This window comes from Scyliorhinus torazame, chromosome 20 (genome assembly GCF_047496885.1).
Source record: "Scyliorhinus torazame isolate Kashiwa2021f chromosome 20, sScyTor2.1, whole genome shotgun sequence".
Classification (NCBI taxonomy): Eukaryota; Metazoa; Chordata; class Chondrichthyes; order Carcharhiniformes; family Scyliorhinidae; genus Scyliorhinus; species Scyliorhinus torazame.
In genome coordinates this window covers 42,813,000-42,829,875 of record NC_092726.1, presented here as the reverse complement: position 1 = coordinate 42,829,875, position 16,876 = coordinate 42,813,000, and the positions used below count along the sequence as shown (strand labels likewise).

The 16,876-nt window shown below is 47.1% G+C and overlaps 1 protein-coding gene across 1 annotated transcript in view; it reads left to right on the top strand.

Moving 5' to 3' along the window:
- Window positions 1-13,025, top strand: part of LOC140397056 (hexokinase-2-like) — a 104,454-nt gene extending 91,429 nt beyond the window's left edge. Inside the window, exons 13-18 of the mRNA XM_072486091.1 lie at window positions 415-510; window positions 1,974-2,073; window positions 3,631-3,814; window positions 5,541-5,696; window positions 6,652-6,885; window positions 8,847-13,025. Of these exons, the coding sequence (XP_072342192.1) occupies window positions 415-510; window positions 1,974-2,073; window positions 3,631-3,814; window positions 5,541-5,696; window positions 6,652-6,885; window positions 8,847-8,991 (915 nt within the window). The 3' untranslated portion in view covers window positions 8,992-13,025. The remainder of the gene's footprint in view (window positions 1-414; window positions 511-1,973; window positions 2,074-3,630; window positions 3,815-5,540; window positions 5,697-6,651; window positions 6,886-8,846) is intronic.
- The last annotated feature ends 3,851 nt before the right edge of the window (window positions 13,026-16,876 follow it).

The window sequence follows — 16,876 nt, the reverse complement described above, 5'->3', positions numbered from 1 at the left end:
GGTGGGTGGAGGGATTGGTTCCACCGGAATTTAGATCTGATTGAAATGTACGACATTGGAACAGGGTTGGACAGACTAGATGCAGGGAGGATGTTTCCCTGGTTGGGGAAGCTCCGGACACGGGGTGGACTATTTAGGATTGAGCTTCACTCCGAGACCGGTGAAGCTGTGGAATTCTCTACCACGGAGGCTGTGGAGACCAAGTCACTGAATATATTCCAGAAAGAGATAGAGAATTGTTTAGATTTTAATGGCATCCAGAGATATGGGGAAAAAGCGGGAATATGGCATTGGGATCAAGGATCAGCCCTGATCACATTGAATGGTGGAGCAACATCGAGGGGCTGAATGGCCTCCTCCTGTTCCTAGTTTCTATGTTCCTGCCAACAACCTCAGTCTCTTTATCTTCTCCAGGGTATTCTTTTAAAATGGACCAAAGGATTCAAAGCGACTGGCTGTGAGGGGGAGGATGTCGTCGACCTGCTTCGAGAAGCCATCAAGCGGAGAGAGGTGAGGACAGGGTTTCCTCAGGAGGTAGGCAGCAGAGTGCCTCCATCAGGCTGTCCCTCAGTCTGGATTCCCTCAGGAGGTAGGCAGCAGAGTGCCCCTATCTGGCTGTCCCTCAGTCTGGCTGTCCCTCAGGAGGTAGGCAGCAGAGTGCCTCCATCTGGCTGTCCCTCAGTCTGGCTGTCCCTCAGGAGGTAGGCAGCAGAGTGCCTCCATCTGGCTGTCCCTCAGTCTGGCTGTCCCTCAGGAGGTAGGCAGCAGAGTGCCCCTATCTGGCTGTCCCTCAGTCTGGCTGTCCCTCAGGAGGTAGGCAGCAGAGTGCCTCCATCAGGCTGTCCCTCAGTCTGGACTCCCTCAGGAGGTAGGCAGCAGAGTGCCTCCATCTGGCTGTCCCTCAATCTGGCTGTCCCCTCAGGAGGTAGGCAGCAGAGTGCCTCCATCAGGCTGTCCCTCAGTCTGGACTCCCTCAGGAGGTAGGCAGCAGAGTGCCTCCATCTGGCTGTCCCTCAGTCTGGACTCCCTCAGGAGGTAGGCAGCAGAGTGCCTCCATCTGGCTGTCCCTCAGTCTGGTCTCCCTCAGGAGGTAGGCAGCAGATTGCCTCCATCTGGCTGTCCCTCAGTCTGGCTGTCCCTCAGGAGGTAGGCATCAGTCTGGCTGTCCCTCAGCCTGGACTCCCTCAGGAGGTAGGCAGCAGACTGCCCCTATCTGGCTGTCCCTCAGTCTGGCTGTCCCTCAGGAGGTAGGCAGCAGTCTGGCTGTCCCTCAGCCTGGACTCCCTCAGGAGGTAGGCAGCAGAGTGCCCCTATCTGGCTGTCCCTCAGGAGGTAGGCAGCAGTCTGGCTGTCCCTCAGTCTGGACTCCCTCAGGAGGTAGGCAGCAGAGTGCCCCTATCTGGCTGTCCCTCAGTCTGGCTGTCCCTCAGGAGGTAGGCAGCAGTCTGGCTGTCCCTCAGTCTGGACTCCCTCAGGAGGTAGGCAGCAGAGTGCCTCCATCTGGCTGTCCCTCAGTCTTATCACGAGTGAGCAGAGAAGGCTGAGGGGGGACCTGATTGAGGTGGACAACATTATGAGGGACACAGATAGGGTGGATAGGGAGGAACTTTCCCCCTTAGCGGAGGGTCAATAACCAGGGGGCACAGAGTTAAGGTGAGGGGCAGGAGATTCCGAGGGGATTTGAGGACAAACCTTTTCACCCAGAGGGTGTTGGGAATCTGGGACTCGCTGCCTGAAAGGGTGGTAGAGGCAGCAACTCTCACAACTATTAAAAAGTGTTTAGATGAGCTCTTGAAACTCCGTAGTGTACAAGGCTACGGACCAAATGGTGGGAAATGGGATTAGGATAGGAGCTTGATGGACGGCGCAGACACGAATGGCCTCTTTCTGTGCTGTAAAACTCTACGACAGTGACTCCGGTGAATTGCAAAGTGCCTTTTTTAACTGGTTCTGTCTCTGACCTCTCCCCGCAGGAGTTTGAGTTGGAGGTCGTCGCGATCGTTAACGACACTGTCGGAACGATGATGTCCTGTGGCTATGACGATCCTTTTTGCGAAGTTGGTCTCATTATTGGTGAGTGCTAGTGAGAAAGTAAACTATTTAAAACATTTTATCTTGTTCTTTAGTTGGTCTTCTGTTCTGTGTCTGATTGATCAATATCATTGCGGAGCACTCCGACAAGTGAATGGCCATGGGGGGAGGCGGGGAGGGGGAGGGGGGCTGGCCAGTGAACAATGTCATTGGAGGTGAGGATAACGGCAACTGGACCTACCTGTGGGGGAATTTCGAACTTGGGCGTTACTGCTTAAGAATCGGGGAGACTGGAGGGGCCTTGTGGTGCAGTTATTTGGGTCCCAGACCTGTGGCTGGACTGAACCCCCAATATTTAATTTTAATTTTGTAAGACTGTGAGGAAATGATACCTCGCTGCAAGAGTGATAACACAGAGAAGAGATCTGGAATATTAAAAACAAACTTAACAGCATGGAGTGAGGCACTGCGTAGGGTAAACGGCACCTCCTCATGTGCAAGGATGAGCCTGATACAGTTTAAGGTGCTGCACAGGGTGCATATGACTCGGGTGAGGATGAGTGGGTTCTTTCAGGGGTAGCAGATAAGTGGGAGAGGTGTGGGCGGGGGCCAGCGAATCACGCGCACATGTTTTGGGGGTGCGAAAAATTGGGAAGATTCTCGGCGGGAGTGTTCGCGGTCTTAGCCAGGGTAGTGGAGGAGGAGGTGGACCCCTTTGGTGGCGATATATGAGGTCTCAGAGAAGCCAGAGCTCATGTAGAGGAGGAAGACTTGGCCTTCGCCTCTCTGATTGCAGCGAATCTTGCTGGAGGGGCGGTCGGCATCGCCACCGGGCGTAGCGGCTTGGTTGGGTGACCTCTACGACTTCCTGCGGTTAGAGAAGATAAAGTACGAGTTAAGCGGGGGTTATAGCACTCAGGAATACCTGCTTTACAGATGAGTCTGGATAATCTACTTTGAGGATGAAGGATCCTTTGACACTGCTTTAAAGATAAGAGCTGACTCCTGCCAGACCCATGCAGAAACTCTGGCTGCCTGTCTTCAGAAACTGTTTCTCAGCTTTTTTCAGCTCCCTCTTGTCTTCAGATAAGTCTACACTGCTTTAAAGACTGTGAATCTCCTTTAACTGAACTGCAGTGAGATCTGCTTCACCTCTGATCACAGCTTCATTCCGCTCACAACGGAATGCTTTCCGATAAATACCTGCTGCCAGAGCTGAACCCAGCAACGACATCATCTTACCAAGTGGAAATCTAATTAACTCCACACGGAATCCCATTACTCCGAACAAAATTCCATGAGCCCAAGACTTTTTAACGATGGTTCAATTGCACTCCTGGCTCCCAAATTATGCTAGCCTTTCAAACTAGGATGTCTTTAAAAACATGACCGCAGCAGTCGAACACACTCTAACCCAGGTTTTTAACCTCCTCGTTTGTCTGCGGTCAGAGTGGAACATTGGTGCTAACACTCCTGGGAAGGGCCTGTATTAGGGTCAGGGTTCGTATGTTGAAGGCAGTTTCGGAATGCTTTTTGCCGTGTTTCTCCCGATTACGATCGCAAGAAGCGGGTTAATCTCGATCGGTTTCTCATCCGCAGGGACTGGCTGCAATGCCTGCTACATGGAAGAGATGAGGAACGTGGAGATGGTAGAAGGCGACGAGGGGCGGATGTGCGTCAACATGGAGTGGGGCGCGTTTGGGGACAATGGCTGCCTGGATGACATCCGGACTGAATTTGACCGCGAAGTGGACCTGCTTTCCATGAACCCTGGCAAGCAGAGGTACGGTCACCCCCCTCAGTGAGGGGTGGGATGATTGATGCAGTTCACAACTCCAACGCCCTCTGGACAAAGAATTGATTACTTGGGACAAGCTGTTCTAAGGTCAACAGGGTCCAAGTGGCAGGTGGAGTGCAGGAAGGAGGGGAGGAATCAAAGAACAAAGAAATGTACAGCACAGGAACAGGCCCTTCAGCCCTCCAAGCCTGTGCCGACCATGCTGCCCTACTAAACTAAAATCTTCTACACTTCCGTGGTCCGTATCCCTCTATTCCCATCCTATTCATGTATTTGTCAAGATGTCCCTTAAATGTCACTGTCGTCCCTGCTTCCACCAACTCCTCCGGCAGCGAGTTCCAGGCACCCACTACCCTCTGCGTAAGAAACTTGCCTCGTACATCTCCTCTAAACCTTTCACCTCGCACCTTAAACCTATGCCCCCTCGTAATTGACCCCTCCACCCTGGGGAAAAGTCTCTGACTATCCACTCTGTCTATGCCCCTCATAATTTTGTATACCTCTATCAGGTCGCCCCTCAACCTCTGTCATTCCAGTGAGAACAAACCGAGTTTATTCAACCGCTCCTCATAGCTAATGCCCCCCATACTAGGCAACATCCTGGTAAATCTCTTCTGCACCCTCTCTAAAGCCTCCACATCCTTCTGGTAGTGTGGCGACCAGAATTGAACACTATACTCCAAGTGTGGCCTAACTAAGGTTCTATACAGCTGCAACATGACTTGCCAATTCTTATACTCAATGCCCCGGCCAATGAAGGCAAGCATGCCGTATGCCTTCTTGACTACCTTCTCCACCTGTGTTGCCCCTTTCAGTGACCTGTCGACCTGTACGCCTAGATCTCTCTGACTGTCAATACTCTTGAGGGTTCTACCATTCACTGTATATTCCCCACCTGCATTAGAATTGAGAAGAGATGTGGGAAGGGGCAACTCACCTGGATAAGAAGGGTTAGAAAAATGGTTCCCTGCTCCGAGAAGGCAGGTGAATCAAAAGCAGAGCAATCCAACGCCCCCCCGCCCCCTCCCTCAGTGCCTCGCTGTCTGTCCCATGACCGTGCTTGGCAAAGATATTGAGGTGGAGAGTTCAAGGCATTTGAGTTAGTCAATGTTGGAGCGGTACCTCAAGGTTCATTCTCTCTCTCGCTCTCTCTCTCTCTCTCTCTTTCTCTATCTCTCTCTAATGGAAGATTTCACATTATTAAATAGAAATGGGATGAGGCCACTTTAACAAATCTCCCCATGGGATGTGGCCATCTCTGGGCAAGGCCAGCATTTATTACCCAATCCTAATTGCCCTTGAACTGACTTTCCAGCCATTTCAGGGGGCAGAATTGCTGTGGGGGGTCTGGAGTCACTTGTAGGCCAGACCGGGAAAGGACGGCAGATTTCCATCCCAAAACGGGCATTGGTGAACTCGATATGTATATTTACAACAATCATGAGATTTTTAATTCCAGATTTTCTTTTTATTGAACTCAAATTTCACCATCTGCCATGGTGGGATTTGAACCCGCGTCCCCTCGGTGTCTGGGTTACTAGTCCAGCGACAATACCACTACACCACCGACCGACATCGTCATATCGGTGAGGGGGAGGAGAAATGGGTTACGCTGGAGGCTGATCCAATCACGGGCGACTTGCCTGGTTTCCACGGTTTCAGCAAGTAAAAAGGGTGCTGAGGCCTTCCCCCTTTCTGATCGACTCTGCAGGTTTGAGAAGCTGATCAGCGGGATGTACCTGGGGGAGATTGTGCGCAACATCCTGATCAACTTCACCAAGCGAGGCCTGCTCTTCCGAGGGAAGATCTCCGAAAGGCTGAAGACGCGAGGCATTTTTCAGACCAAATTCCTGTCTCACATTGAGAGGTGAGTGACTGGGCCTGAGGGCGGAGTGGGCCGGCCGTCGCCCAGGTAAGGTTTTAGGCCAGAGACTCAGGAGGTTGAGCAAGAAGATTGACATTTTTTCCCCCCAGGCACATGAGGTAATTTCAAAAGGAAATTGGGTGGGCATTTGAGAGAAAGAGATTGGAAGGTAAGAGCGATGGGGACTGATGGAATGTTCCTCAGTGAGTGAACATTGAACTTGATGGCATCTTCCTGCATCTTAATGACTGTTAAGCTCTCTGAGCATTTATTTAGATTCCCATGATAGACGAGGAACATCTTTTCTCAGTGTTTGGTGAGTACAGGCACAGAGGTTGTGGAGTCTCTTGACTAGGCCGAGGCTTATTCACTACCACCATTACACAGTGTCACTTCCAGGTTGCCAGTGCGAGGATTCGAGTACCGGAGCCGGGGTGTCTTGCTGCAATTGTACAGGGCCTTGCTGAGGCCACACCAGGAATATTGTGAGCAGTTTTGCTCTCCTTATCTAAGGAAAGGTGTTCTTGCTCTGGAGGGGGTGCAGCGGAGATTTACCAGACTGATTCCTGGGATGGAGGGACTGATGTATGAGGAAAGACTGAGTTGGTTCGGATTATATTTGCTGGGGTTAGAAGAATGAGGGGGTGGGGGGGGGGGGGGGGTCTCCAAGCAATAAAACTTAACAGGATTTGTTGGTGGGATGCAGTAAGGATGTTCCTGATGATGAGGGTGTCCAGAACCAGGGGTCACAGTCTGAGGATACGGGGTAGACCACTTAGGACAGAGATGAGGAGAAATGCCTTCACCCAGCGAATGGTCGGCCTGTGTGATTCGTTACCAGAGAAAACGGTTGAGGCCAGAACATTGCATGTTTACCGTGAGGAGTTAGATATATCTCTTGGACTGAAGGGATCCAAGGATATGGGGTTTATTAATGATGTTTTTCTGCTTATTGCAGTGATCGACTGGCACTGCTCCAGGTTAGGACCATCCTCCAGCAACTGGGCCTGCAAAGCTCCTGTGACGACAGCATCATTGTCAAGGAGGTTTGTGGCGTGGTGTCGCGCAGAGCTGCGCAGCTGTGCGGCGCAGGAATGGCCGCCGTGGTCGACAAGATCAGGGAGAATCGCCACCTGGACTGCCTCAAGGTCACTGTCGGGGTGGATGGGACACTGTACAAGCTGCACCCACAGTAAGTCGGCCTGGAGGAGAGGGGGGAAAGGGGGGCGGGGGGGGTCTTGACAGGCTTCAATCTCAGACGGCCAATCTTAACGGCCTCGTAGCTTACAGTGGGGTAGCAGGAATGTCACTGGATTAGTCATCCAGAGACCGTATCCAGGGATAGACGTCCCCACCCTGCATTCTGGAGGCATTTGAGTGAGCTAATAAATTTAATGTTGATTATCTGGAATTGGAAGACGGGAAGAACACAGGGACAGGAGGGAGGCCATTCGGCCCATTGAACCCACTGTGCCATTCGGCCCATTGAACCCGCTCTGCGGTTCGGCCCATTGAACCCGCTCTGCCATTCGGCCCATTGAACCTGCTCTGTCATTCGGCCCATTGAACCCGCTCTGCCATTCGGCCCATTGAACCCGCTCTGCCATTCGGCCCATTGAACCCGCTCTGCCATTCAGCCCATTGAACCCGCTCTGCCATTCGGCCCATTGAACCCGCTCTGCCATTCGGCCCATTGAACCAGCTCTGCCATTCAGCCCATTGAACCTGCTCTGCCATTCGGTCCATTGAACCCGCTCTGCCATTCGGCCCACAGAACCGGCTCTGCCATTCGGCCCATTGAACCCGCTCTGCCATTCGGCCCATTGAACCTGCTCTGCCATTCAATACGGCCAGATTGGACCCGGTAAAGACCAGAGGTTCCTTACACTCCTCCCCACCCCTCCCCTCAGTGGGACTCCGCCACCCCAGCACTGGCATGTTTGCAATGCCAGGGGCCAGTGCCAGGGCCTGTTCCCCTTCCCCCTGGGGGAGCGGGGATGGGCGATTGGGGGGGGCTTTATTTATCTTCTCCCAAGTTTTGCCCCACTCGCTGAACCTCTCTCCATCCATTTATTTTGGTCAGTGAATGGTAGAACCCTCAAGAGTATTGAAAGTCAGAGAGATCGAGGTGTACAGGTCCACAGGTCACTGAAAGGGTCAACACAGGTGGAGAAGGTAGTCAAGAAGGCATATGGCATGCTTGCCTTCATTGGCCGGGGCATTGAGTACAAGAATTGGCAAGTCATGTTGCAGCTGTATAGAACCTTAGTTAGGCCCCACTTGGAGTATAGTGTTCAATTCTGGTCGCCACACTACCAGAAGGAGGTGGGGGCTTTAGAGAGGGTGCAGAAGAGATTTACCAGGATGTTGCCTGGTATGGAGGGCTATGAGGAGCGGTTGAATAATCTCGGTTTGTTCTCACTGGAACGACGGAGGTTGAGAGGAGACCTGATAGAGGCCTACAAAATTATGAGGGGCATAGACAGAGTGGATAGTCAGAGGCTTTTCCCCAGGGTAGAGGGGTCAATTACTAGGGGGCATAGGATTAAGGTGCGAGGGGCAAGGTTTTGAGTAGATGAACGAGGCAAGTTTTTTACACAGAGGGTAGTGGGTGCCTGGAACTCGCTACCGGAGGAGGTAGTGGAAGCAGGGACGATAGGGACATTTAAGGGGCATCTTGACAAATACATGAATAGGATGGGAATGGAGGGATACGGACCCCGGAAGTGTAGAAGATTGTAGTTTAGTCGGGCAGCATGGTCGGCACAGGCTTGGAGGGCCGAAGGGCCTGTCCCTGCGCTGTACATTTCTTTGTTCTTTGTTTGTTTGGATTGATTTCCAAGATATAGTTTTGAATAAAATGGTTGATTTTTTTTTTAGACTAGCTCCCACTAAAATGGCTTCCATCGATTGGAGCAGAAACTCCTCAGATTAATTCAAACCACAAAATGACAGTAAAAGGAGGGGTTTTAGAAATGCTAGCAATAGGTCAGCCACGATCGCATTGGATGATGGCACAGGTTGGGGAGGAGCCTTGTCCAGTTCCTGTTTCTCCCACATACTCTGAGACTCTAGTTTACGTTTCGCCCCCTCATTTACTCGAAGCCGTCTCCACTTTAATAAAGATTATTATTATCTCTCTCTCTCTTGCAGCCTCTCCGCCATAATGCACGAGACAGTTGGACTCCTGGCCCCGAAATGCAAAGTGACGTTCGTGCAGTCGGAGGACGGCAGCGGGAAGGGCGCGGCGCTCATCACCGCGGTCGCCTGCCGCATCCGCGAGGCTGGGCAGCACTAAGACCTCCCCCCATCCCCTCTCCCCACCACCCCCACCTTAGCCGGCGTTTCCTCTTTCTGCTGGGTGAAAGCGTACCCCGCTCCCCCCATCCCCAAACCCCCAACCTCGGTATTCCAGAGCGGGATTGTTCTTGTGACACCGAAAAGCGGAGCCGGAACCCACCGCACGCAATTCTTCCTCTCGCTTGGCGACGGGGATGATAATAATCACAATAATCTTTATTAGTGTCACAAGCAGGCTTACATTGACAATGATGCCGGGGGGGGGGGGGGGGGGGGGGGGCTGTGAGAGAACCTCGCCCCACATTGCCCGCTCAGTAAGGCCTGGTCGCTAACCTCGGAAGGAGCCGGGACCGGTTTGAAAATGACAGCGTCTGCTGCGCACCGACCAGGAGATGGGACAGGAGTCTGGTGGAGGGGTGCTGATAGGCCTCAAGTTAAAGTGATGGGGTGGGGGAGTTCCAAGCTTTTCTTGGGACCAGTCACGGATGGGATTGGCCGGAGCAGGGATGGTTTGAAGAGAAACATTTGTGTTTTTTTGAACGTGCGGTTGTGATGAATAATGCCCCCTCCAGCCCCCCCCCCCCCCCCAGTCAAAACCCCTCCGTTTCTAGGCACCCGCTCAGTTCCCGCTGAGATGCAGTGTTGGGGACATGCTTCCTCTCTGCTCACGCTGCCTTGCACAGGCCTGGAAGAGATGCTCACTCAGGCTGCACGCTGGGCCTCCTCGGGCCTACTCTCACACCTTGCTTACGGAGCCCTCGGATGGCCCAGCATCTGCTGATGGCCTTTAGTGTTTGCACTTTCCTCAGTCTGGGTCAGCTGTCTTTACAAGGCCTGGGGCTCCGGCCTTTCCCCAAAGGCCCTCCCACACCCAATTTTAGCTGGGGGGCAAGGTTAGAGTTTGCTTCCAGTCTGGGCCACGTTTACACGTCAGATACAAGTGAAAGGGAGATTGAGTTCACAATCTTTGACAAGACTAGTCATTCTCTTTGGAAGACACTGAACAAAATGTGCAGGACCAAGAGGTGGTGTGGGTGGGCGGGGACAGAGTTTGAGTTTGAGGGTCAAACCTTTCTGATTCCTGGAGTGAAGAGGGGAGGGAGGCGGGGGCCCCAGGAGGCTTAAATCTGCAGTAATTGATTCCTCACATTGTTCTGCCAGATATTTGGCCAAGAACTGGAATCATTTGTTTTGGAATTTTGAGCTCTTAATTCGGGAGCGGTTTGGGGGGGGGGAAGGAAAATATATAGATGTCTATTTTTATACCAAAGTAATATGATTCCGCTGACTGGAATGGGATCTGCATGAAGGAGAGATGATCACGGTGGTTGCCCTGCACTCCAGGCTGGGGGTTCAGTCAATGTGAAGCGGGCAACTACTTAAAGTGAAGAAGTGCGATTTGGTTCCTAAGCAATAACCGCACAAACAAGCGACCTACCTGTCCCTCCCCAAGACCCTCTCTGTTGCTCCTATCTGGTTCCATGTGTTTGCTTAGGTGTGACCCCTGCTTCCCATGTTAGGGGGGGGGGGGCGGTGAGAGACAGTGACGTCTTGAGGAGAACTGGACTAAATCTGGGATTTCTCAATCAGATTAGCTTCAGGATGTTGCAACTCTCTTCAGAACCAAATTCCGGTGCGCTGCAGGATCTGGGAGGCAACATAACCGGACCTCCGATTAACAAGGTGAAGGAGAAATACTGCTCGACTGTGCAAGCCACTGACCTGCTTCGACCTGGATTAACTGCTCCTGGGGAACGGATGTTTTTCGAAGTGTGTTTGGATCTCTGCTGAATGCTTAATCTTGTTCAACTTGGTTGGGGATATGAAGAGTCCAGCTTTCTGATTCCACTTTCAAAGCGGTGGTTTTTATATTTCTTTTGAAGGGGGAGGTGTCACATAACTGTGTATACCTGTATATCGCACTGTCATTTCAACAGTGCCCTCTCACAACAACCATTAGAAACATTCCCAACACAATTCCGGTGGCCATCAGTGTGTGAAGACTTGGTGGCTGCGAGATGGCGAGTTGGCTGAGACTCGGTGAAGGAAAAGGAGGGAAGTGCTGATATTTAGCTTGCCTTTCCGCCTGACCACGAAGGAATTGCTCAGGACTCTTGGGCTCTCCCATAGAGCAATGATACCCAGCAGATTGAATTGGTTTGGGGAGAGGAGGTGTGAGCTTAGAATTGGCCAAGGGTAAGGTGGCTGCATTGGTTCAATTGTCCTTGAATTTTGCTCAGTTTGCATTTTGTTGAAAGACATTTTGCTCAGTAAGGGACATATTTTTATTTTTAGAGAGAGGGTGGAGTTGGGTGTTTGGGGATGTGAGAATAGTGACAGTAACCCGCTCCTGGCCAAACTTCTCTTGTACATTTTTCCAGGTCCCCTGAAGTGTAACATCGGCCTTCGGTCATGGGATGTTTTCACCCTTTCATGGTTTTGAACCATTGTATCAAACCGCTCCCAAACCCCCTTTACGCTAATACACTCCCAGATCCTCTTAAACCCACCACATAATTTAAGCTCCCTCATGCCTGGTACCCTATCCCAGTAAATATCCTTTTGCTCCCTCCTCTGAGGTGGCTCCCCCTCCTTAGCCTCAGAACTGGAAGTAGGCCTCAGGCCTGCCCATCAATCTGGTAAGAGTTGACCCAACTTCCTTGCATTCTGCACAGAGGCAGCCTTCACCTGCTACCCAATTTCAGTTGGTTCAATCCGAGATCAGGGGGTATTTAGGCAACTTCAAAACGGAGGACGATCAATCTGGCAAATTTCTGCTCCTGCCTGGGGTTCAGTTTCCCAACTTGGTTTGGGATATTGAGGGAGTTCAGCTTCCTGCTCCCACTCTCAAAGTGTGATGTACTTTTGGAAGGCAGATGTGTAAGAGAACTCTGTGTTCCTGTGTGTGGTCCCCTTCAGCTCCTCACCGAATGTCCCTGAACATCAGTCGTGAGAAATACTCCAACAGGCCTCTCGCAGCCCCGAGTTGGTGATTGAGCAAATTGTGCTGACTCTCGAGGGAGGGAAGTAAAAAAAGAATTGATATTTACCTCTTTTTCGCCTGAAGCAATATTTGACTGGGGAAGAAACTCCTATTGAGAACAGTCAGTGACACAGACAGTTAGATTTGCACATTGCCCAGTAATTACCTGTGCGCCAACAATCAATTCCTGAAATTTTGGGAGATTATTCCCTCTGAAAATTCCACCGCATCGTGCGGCCTTCACTCCATATGTTCTGCATCCAAATCAGCATCCAGAGGACCTCTTGCGTGGAGGCATGTGGGTTAATGAGAGAATGGTGGGCACTGGGTGAGTCGAACTCCCTGGTTTCTGGGACAGTTGTGATTTAGGGGGTCGTGTCATGGCGGCTGATGTGCTGTGCCCTCCGCGACTGTATACCCCGGCAGCTGGACCTGAGCTGTCAGCTCAGACTCTAAGGTGGGCACTTGCCTCTTTGGATACCTACAGGCCCGTTTAGCTGAGAGTGAGCAGTTTACTGGTGGAATTAACTATAAACCCGCCCCCTTCTTCTCAGAGGGGCCCTTTTCAAGCTTCTCTGAAACGCAGACTCTGCAAAGAACAGACTTCAAACGTGACAAGATGGCACTTTTTTTTTTAACAGACGGTATTGTGAATGATGTTTGGAAACTCATCAAAACTGCTCGGGGGGCCAAATGAACCAGCACACTTATTCACCTTCCCAATAACCAAGGGACCACTGCACTCCAGCCCTCGGTGGGAATCCCAGCTCAGTAACTGGGCTGTCAGTCGAGAACTAGCTTGCAAACCCCTGGGAAATAGATGAGCTGCTGGTCTGGGAGGACATTGCACAATAGGCGTCAGCTTTGCATTGCAGACCTTTTGAAATGTGAGGACGCGGCTGTGTTATTTATTAATATTTATTTTGAAGGTTTAGTGTTATTTTTCTATCATGTCCGGGCTGTTAATAAGGCTGCTATCACTGTTCCACTTTGCTGTTTATTCCCTCTTTACACACTTTATGGATTAAATTATACATTTCCCATTAAAACAGGCCTGTTTGTGGTTATTGTGTCTCGAGTTTCTGTTAAGGTAGTTCAGGAATTTATCCAGCTGGATCCAGCATCTCCTAATCATGCAGCAACTTCAGGACATTGTGTTCATAGCCCGATGGACTTGTGGTGAATCATTGCACGGATTGGTTCCACTGAATGGATCCAGCCACATTAATACTGTTCCATATTAATATCCAGCCACATTAATACTGTTCCATATTAATATCCAGCCACATAAATACTGTTCCATATTAATATCCAGCCACATAAATACTGTTCCATATTAATACTGTTCCATATCAATACTGTTCCATATCAATACTGTTCCATATTAATATCCAGCCACATTAATACTGTTCCACATTAGTACTGTTCCACATCAATACTGTTCCATATCAATACTGTTCCATATTAATTCTGTCCCATATCAATACTGTTCCATATTAATATCCAGCCACATCAATACTGTTCCATATCAATACTGTTCCATATCAAACCTGTTCCATATCAATACTATTCCATATTAATATCCAGCCACATTAATACTGTTCCACATCAATACTGTTCCCTATCTATATTATTCCATATCAATACTGATCCATATTAATATCCAGCCACATTAATACTGTTCCATATCAATACTGTTCCATATCAATACTGTTCCATATTAATATCCAGCCACATTAATACTGTTCCATATTAGTACTGTTCCACATCAATACGTTTCCTATCAATATTGTTCCATATCAATACTGATCCATATCAATACTGTTCCATATCAATATCCAGGCACATTAGTACTGTTCCACAATAGTACTGTTCCACATCAATAATGTTCCATATCAATACTATTCCATATCAATACTGTTCCATATCAATATCCAGCCACATTAATACTGTTCCACATTAGTACTGTTCCACATCAATACTGTTCCATATCAATAGTGTTCCATATTAATATCCAGCCACATTCATGCTGTTCCACATTGATACTGTTCCATATCAATACTGTTCCATTTAAATACTGTTCCATTTCAATACTGTTCCATATTAACACCTTTCCATATCAATACTGTTCCATATTAATATCCAGCCACATTAATACTGATCCACATTAGTACTGTTCCACATCAATACTGTTCCATATCAATACTGTTCCATATCAATACTGTTCCATATTAATATCCAGCCACATTAATACTGGTCCATAGCAATACTGTTCCAAATTAATACTGTTCCATATCAATACTGTTCCATATTAATATCCAGCCATATTAACACTGTTCCACATTAATACTGATCCATATCAATACTGTTCCATAACAATACTGTTCCATATTAATATCCAGCCACATAAATACTGATCCATATTAATACTGTTCCATATCAATACTGTTCCATATCAATACTGTTCCATATTACTATCCAGCCACATTAATACTGTTCCACATTAGTTGTGTTCCACATCAATACAGTTCCATATCAATACTGTTCCATATTAATTCTGTCCCATATCAATACTGTTCCATATTAATATCCAGCCACATCAATACTGTTCCATATCAATACTGTTCCATATCAAACCTGTTCCATATCAATACTGTTCCATATTAATACTGTTCCATATCAATACTATTCCATATTAATAGCCAGCCACATTAATACTGTTCCATATCAATACTGTTCCATATTAATATCCAGCCACATTAATACTGTTCCATATTAGTACTGTTCTACATCAATACTGTTCCCTATCTATATTGTTCCATATCAATACTGATCCATATTAATATCCAGCCACATTAATACTGTTCCATATCAATACTGTTCCATATCAATACTGTTCCATATCAATACTGTTCCATATTAATATCCAGCCACATTAATACTGTTCCATATTAGTACTGTTCCACATCAATACGTTTCCTATCAATATTGTTCCATATCAATACTGATCCATATCAATACTGTTCCATATCAATACTGTTCCATATCAATATCCAGCCACATTAATACTGTTCCACATTAGTACTGTTCCACATCAATAATGTTCCATATCAATACTGTTCCATATCAATACTGTTCCATATCAATATCCAGCCACATTAATACTGTTCCACATTAGTACTGTTCCACATCAATACTGTTCCATATCAATACTGTTCCACATCAATAGTGCTCCATATTAATATCCAGCCACATTCATGCTGTTCCACATTGATACTGTTCCATATCAATACTGTTCCATTTAAATACTGTTCCATATCAATACTGTTCCATATTAACACCTTTCCATATCAATACTGTTCCATATCAATACTGTTCCATATTAATATCCAGCCACATTGATACTGATCCACATTAGTACTGTTCCACATCAATACTGTTCCATATCAATACTGTTCCATATCAATACTGTTCCATATTAATATCCAGACACATTAATACTGGTCCATAGCAATACTGATCCATATCAATACTGTTCCATAACAATACTGTTCCATATTAATATCCAGCCACTTTAATACTGTTCCACATTAATGTGGTTCCCTATCAATACTTTTCCATATCAGTACTGTTCCATATCAATACTGTTGCATATCAATACTGTTCCATATTAGTATCCAGCCACATTAATACAGTTCCATATCAATACTGTTCCATATTATTATCCAGCCACAATAATACTGTTCCATATTAATATTGTTCCATATCAATACTGTTCCATATAAATACTGTTCCATATTAATATCCAGCTACATTAATACAGTTCCACATTAATACCGTTCCATATCAATACTTTTCCATATCAATACTGTTCCATATCAATACTGTTGCATATCAATACTGTCCATATTAATATCCAGCTACATTAATACTGTTCCATAACAGTACTGTTCCATATTAGTATCCAGACACATTAATACTGTTCCATAGCAATACTGTTCCATATTAATATCCATCCACATTAATACTGCTCCATATCAATACTGTTCCATATCAATACTGTTCCATATCAATACTGTTCCATATTAATATGCAGCCACATTAATTCTGTTCCAATTAATATTGTTCCATATCAATACTGTTCCATATCAATACTGTTCCATATTAATACTGTTCCATATTAATACTGTTCCATATCAATATTGTTCCATATCAATACTGTTCCATATCAATACTGTTCCACATCAATACTGTTCCATATCAATACTGTTCCATATCAACACTGTTCCCTATCAATACTGTCATTATTAATACTGTCCATATCAATACTGTTCCATCTTAATACTGTTCCACATTAATACTGTTCCATATCAATACTATTCCATATCAATCTTGCTCCATATTAATACTGTTCCATATTAATCCTGTTCCACCTCAAAATTGTCCCTATTAATACTGTTCCATATTAATACTGTTCTTTATCAATACTGTTCCATATTAATATCCAGCCACATTCATACTGTTCCATATCAATACTGTTCCATGTCAATACTGTTCCATATTAATATCCAGCCACATTGATACTGATCCACATTAGTACTGTTCCACATCAATACTGTTCCATATCAATACTGTTCCATATCAATACTGTTCCATATTAATATCCAGACACATTAATACTGGTCCATAGCAATACTGTTCCAAATTAATACTGTTCCATATCAATACTGTTCCATATCAATACTGTTCCATATTAATATCCAGCCATATTAACACTGTTCCACATTAATACTGATCCATATCAATACTGTTCCATAACAATACTGTTCCATATTAATATCCAGCCACTTTAATACTGTTCCACATTAATGTGGTTCCCTATCAATACTTTTCCATATCA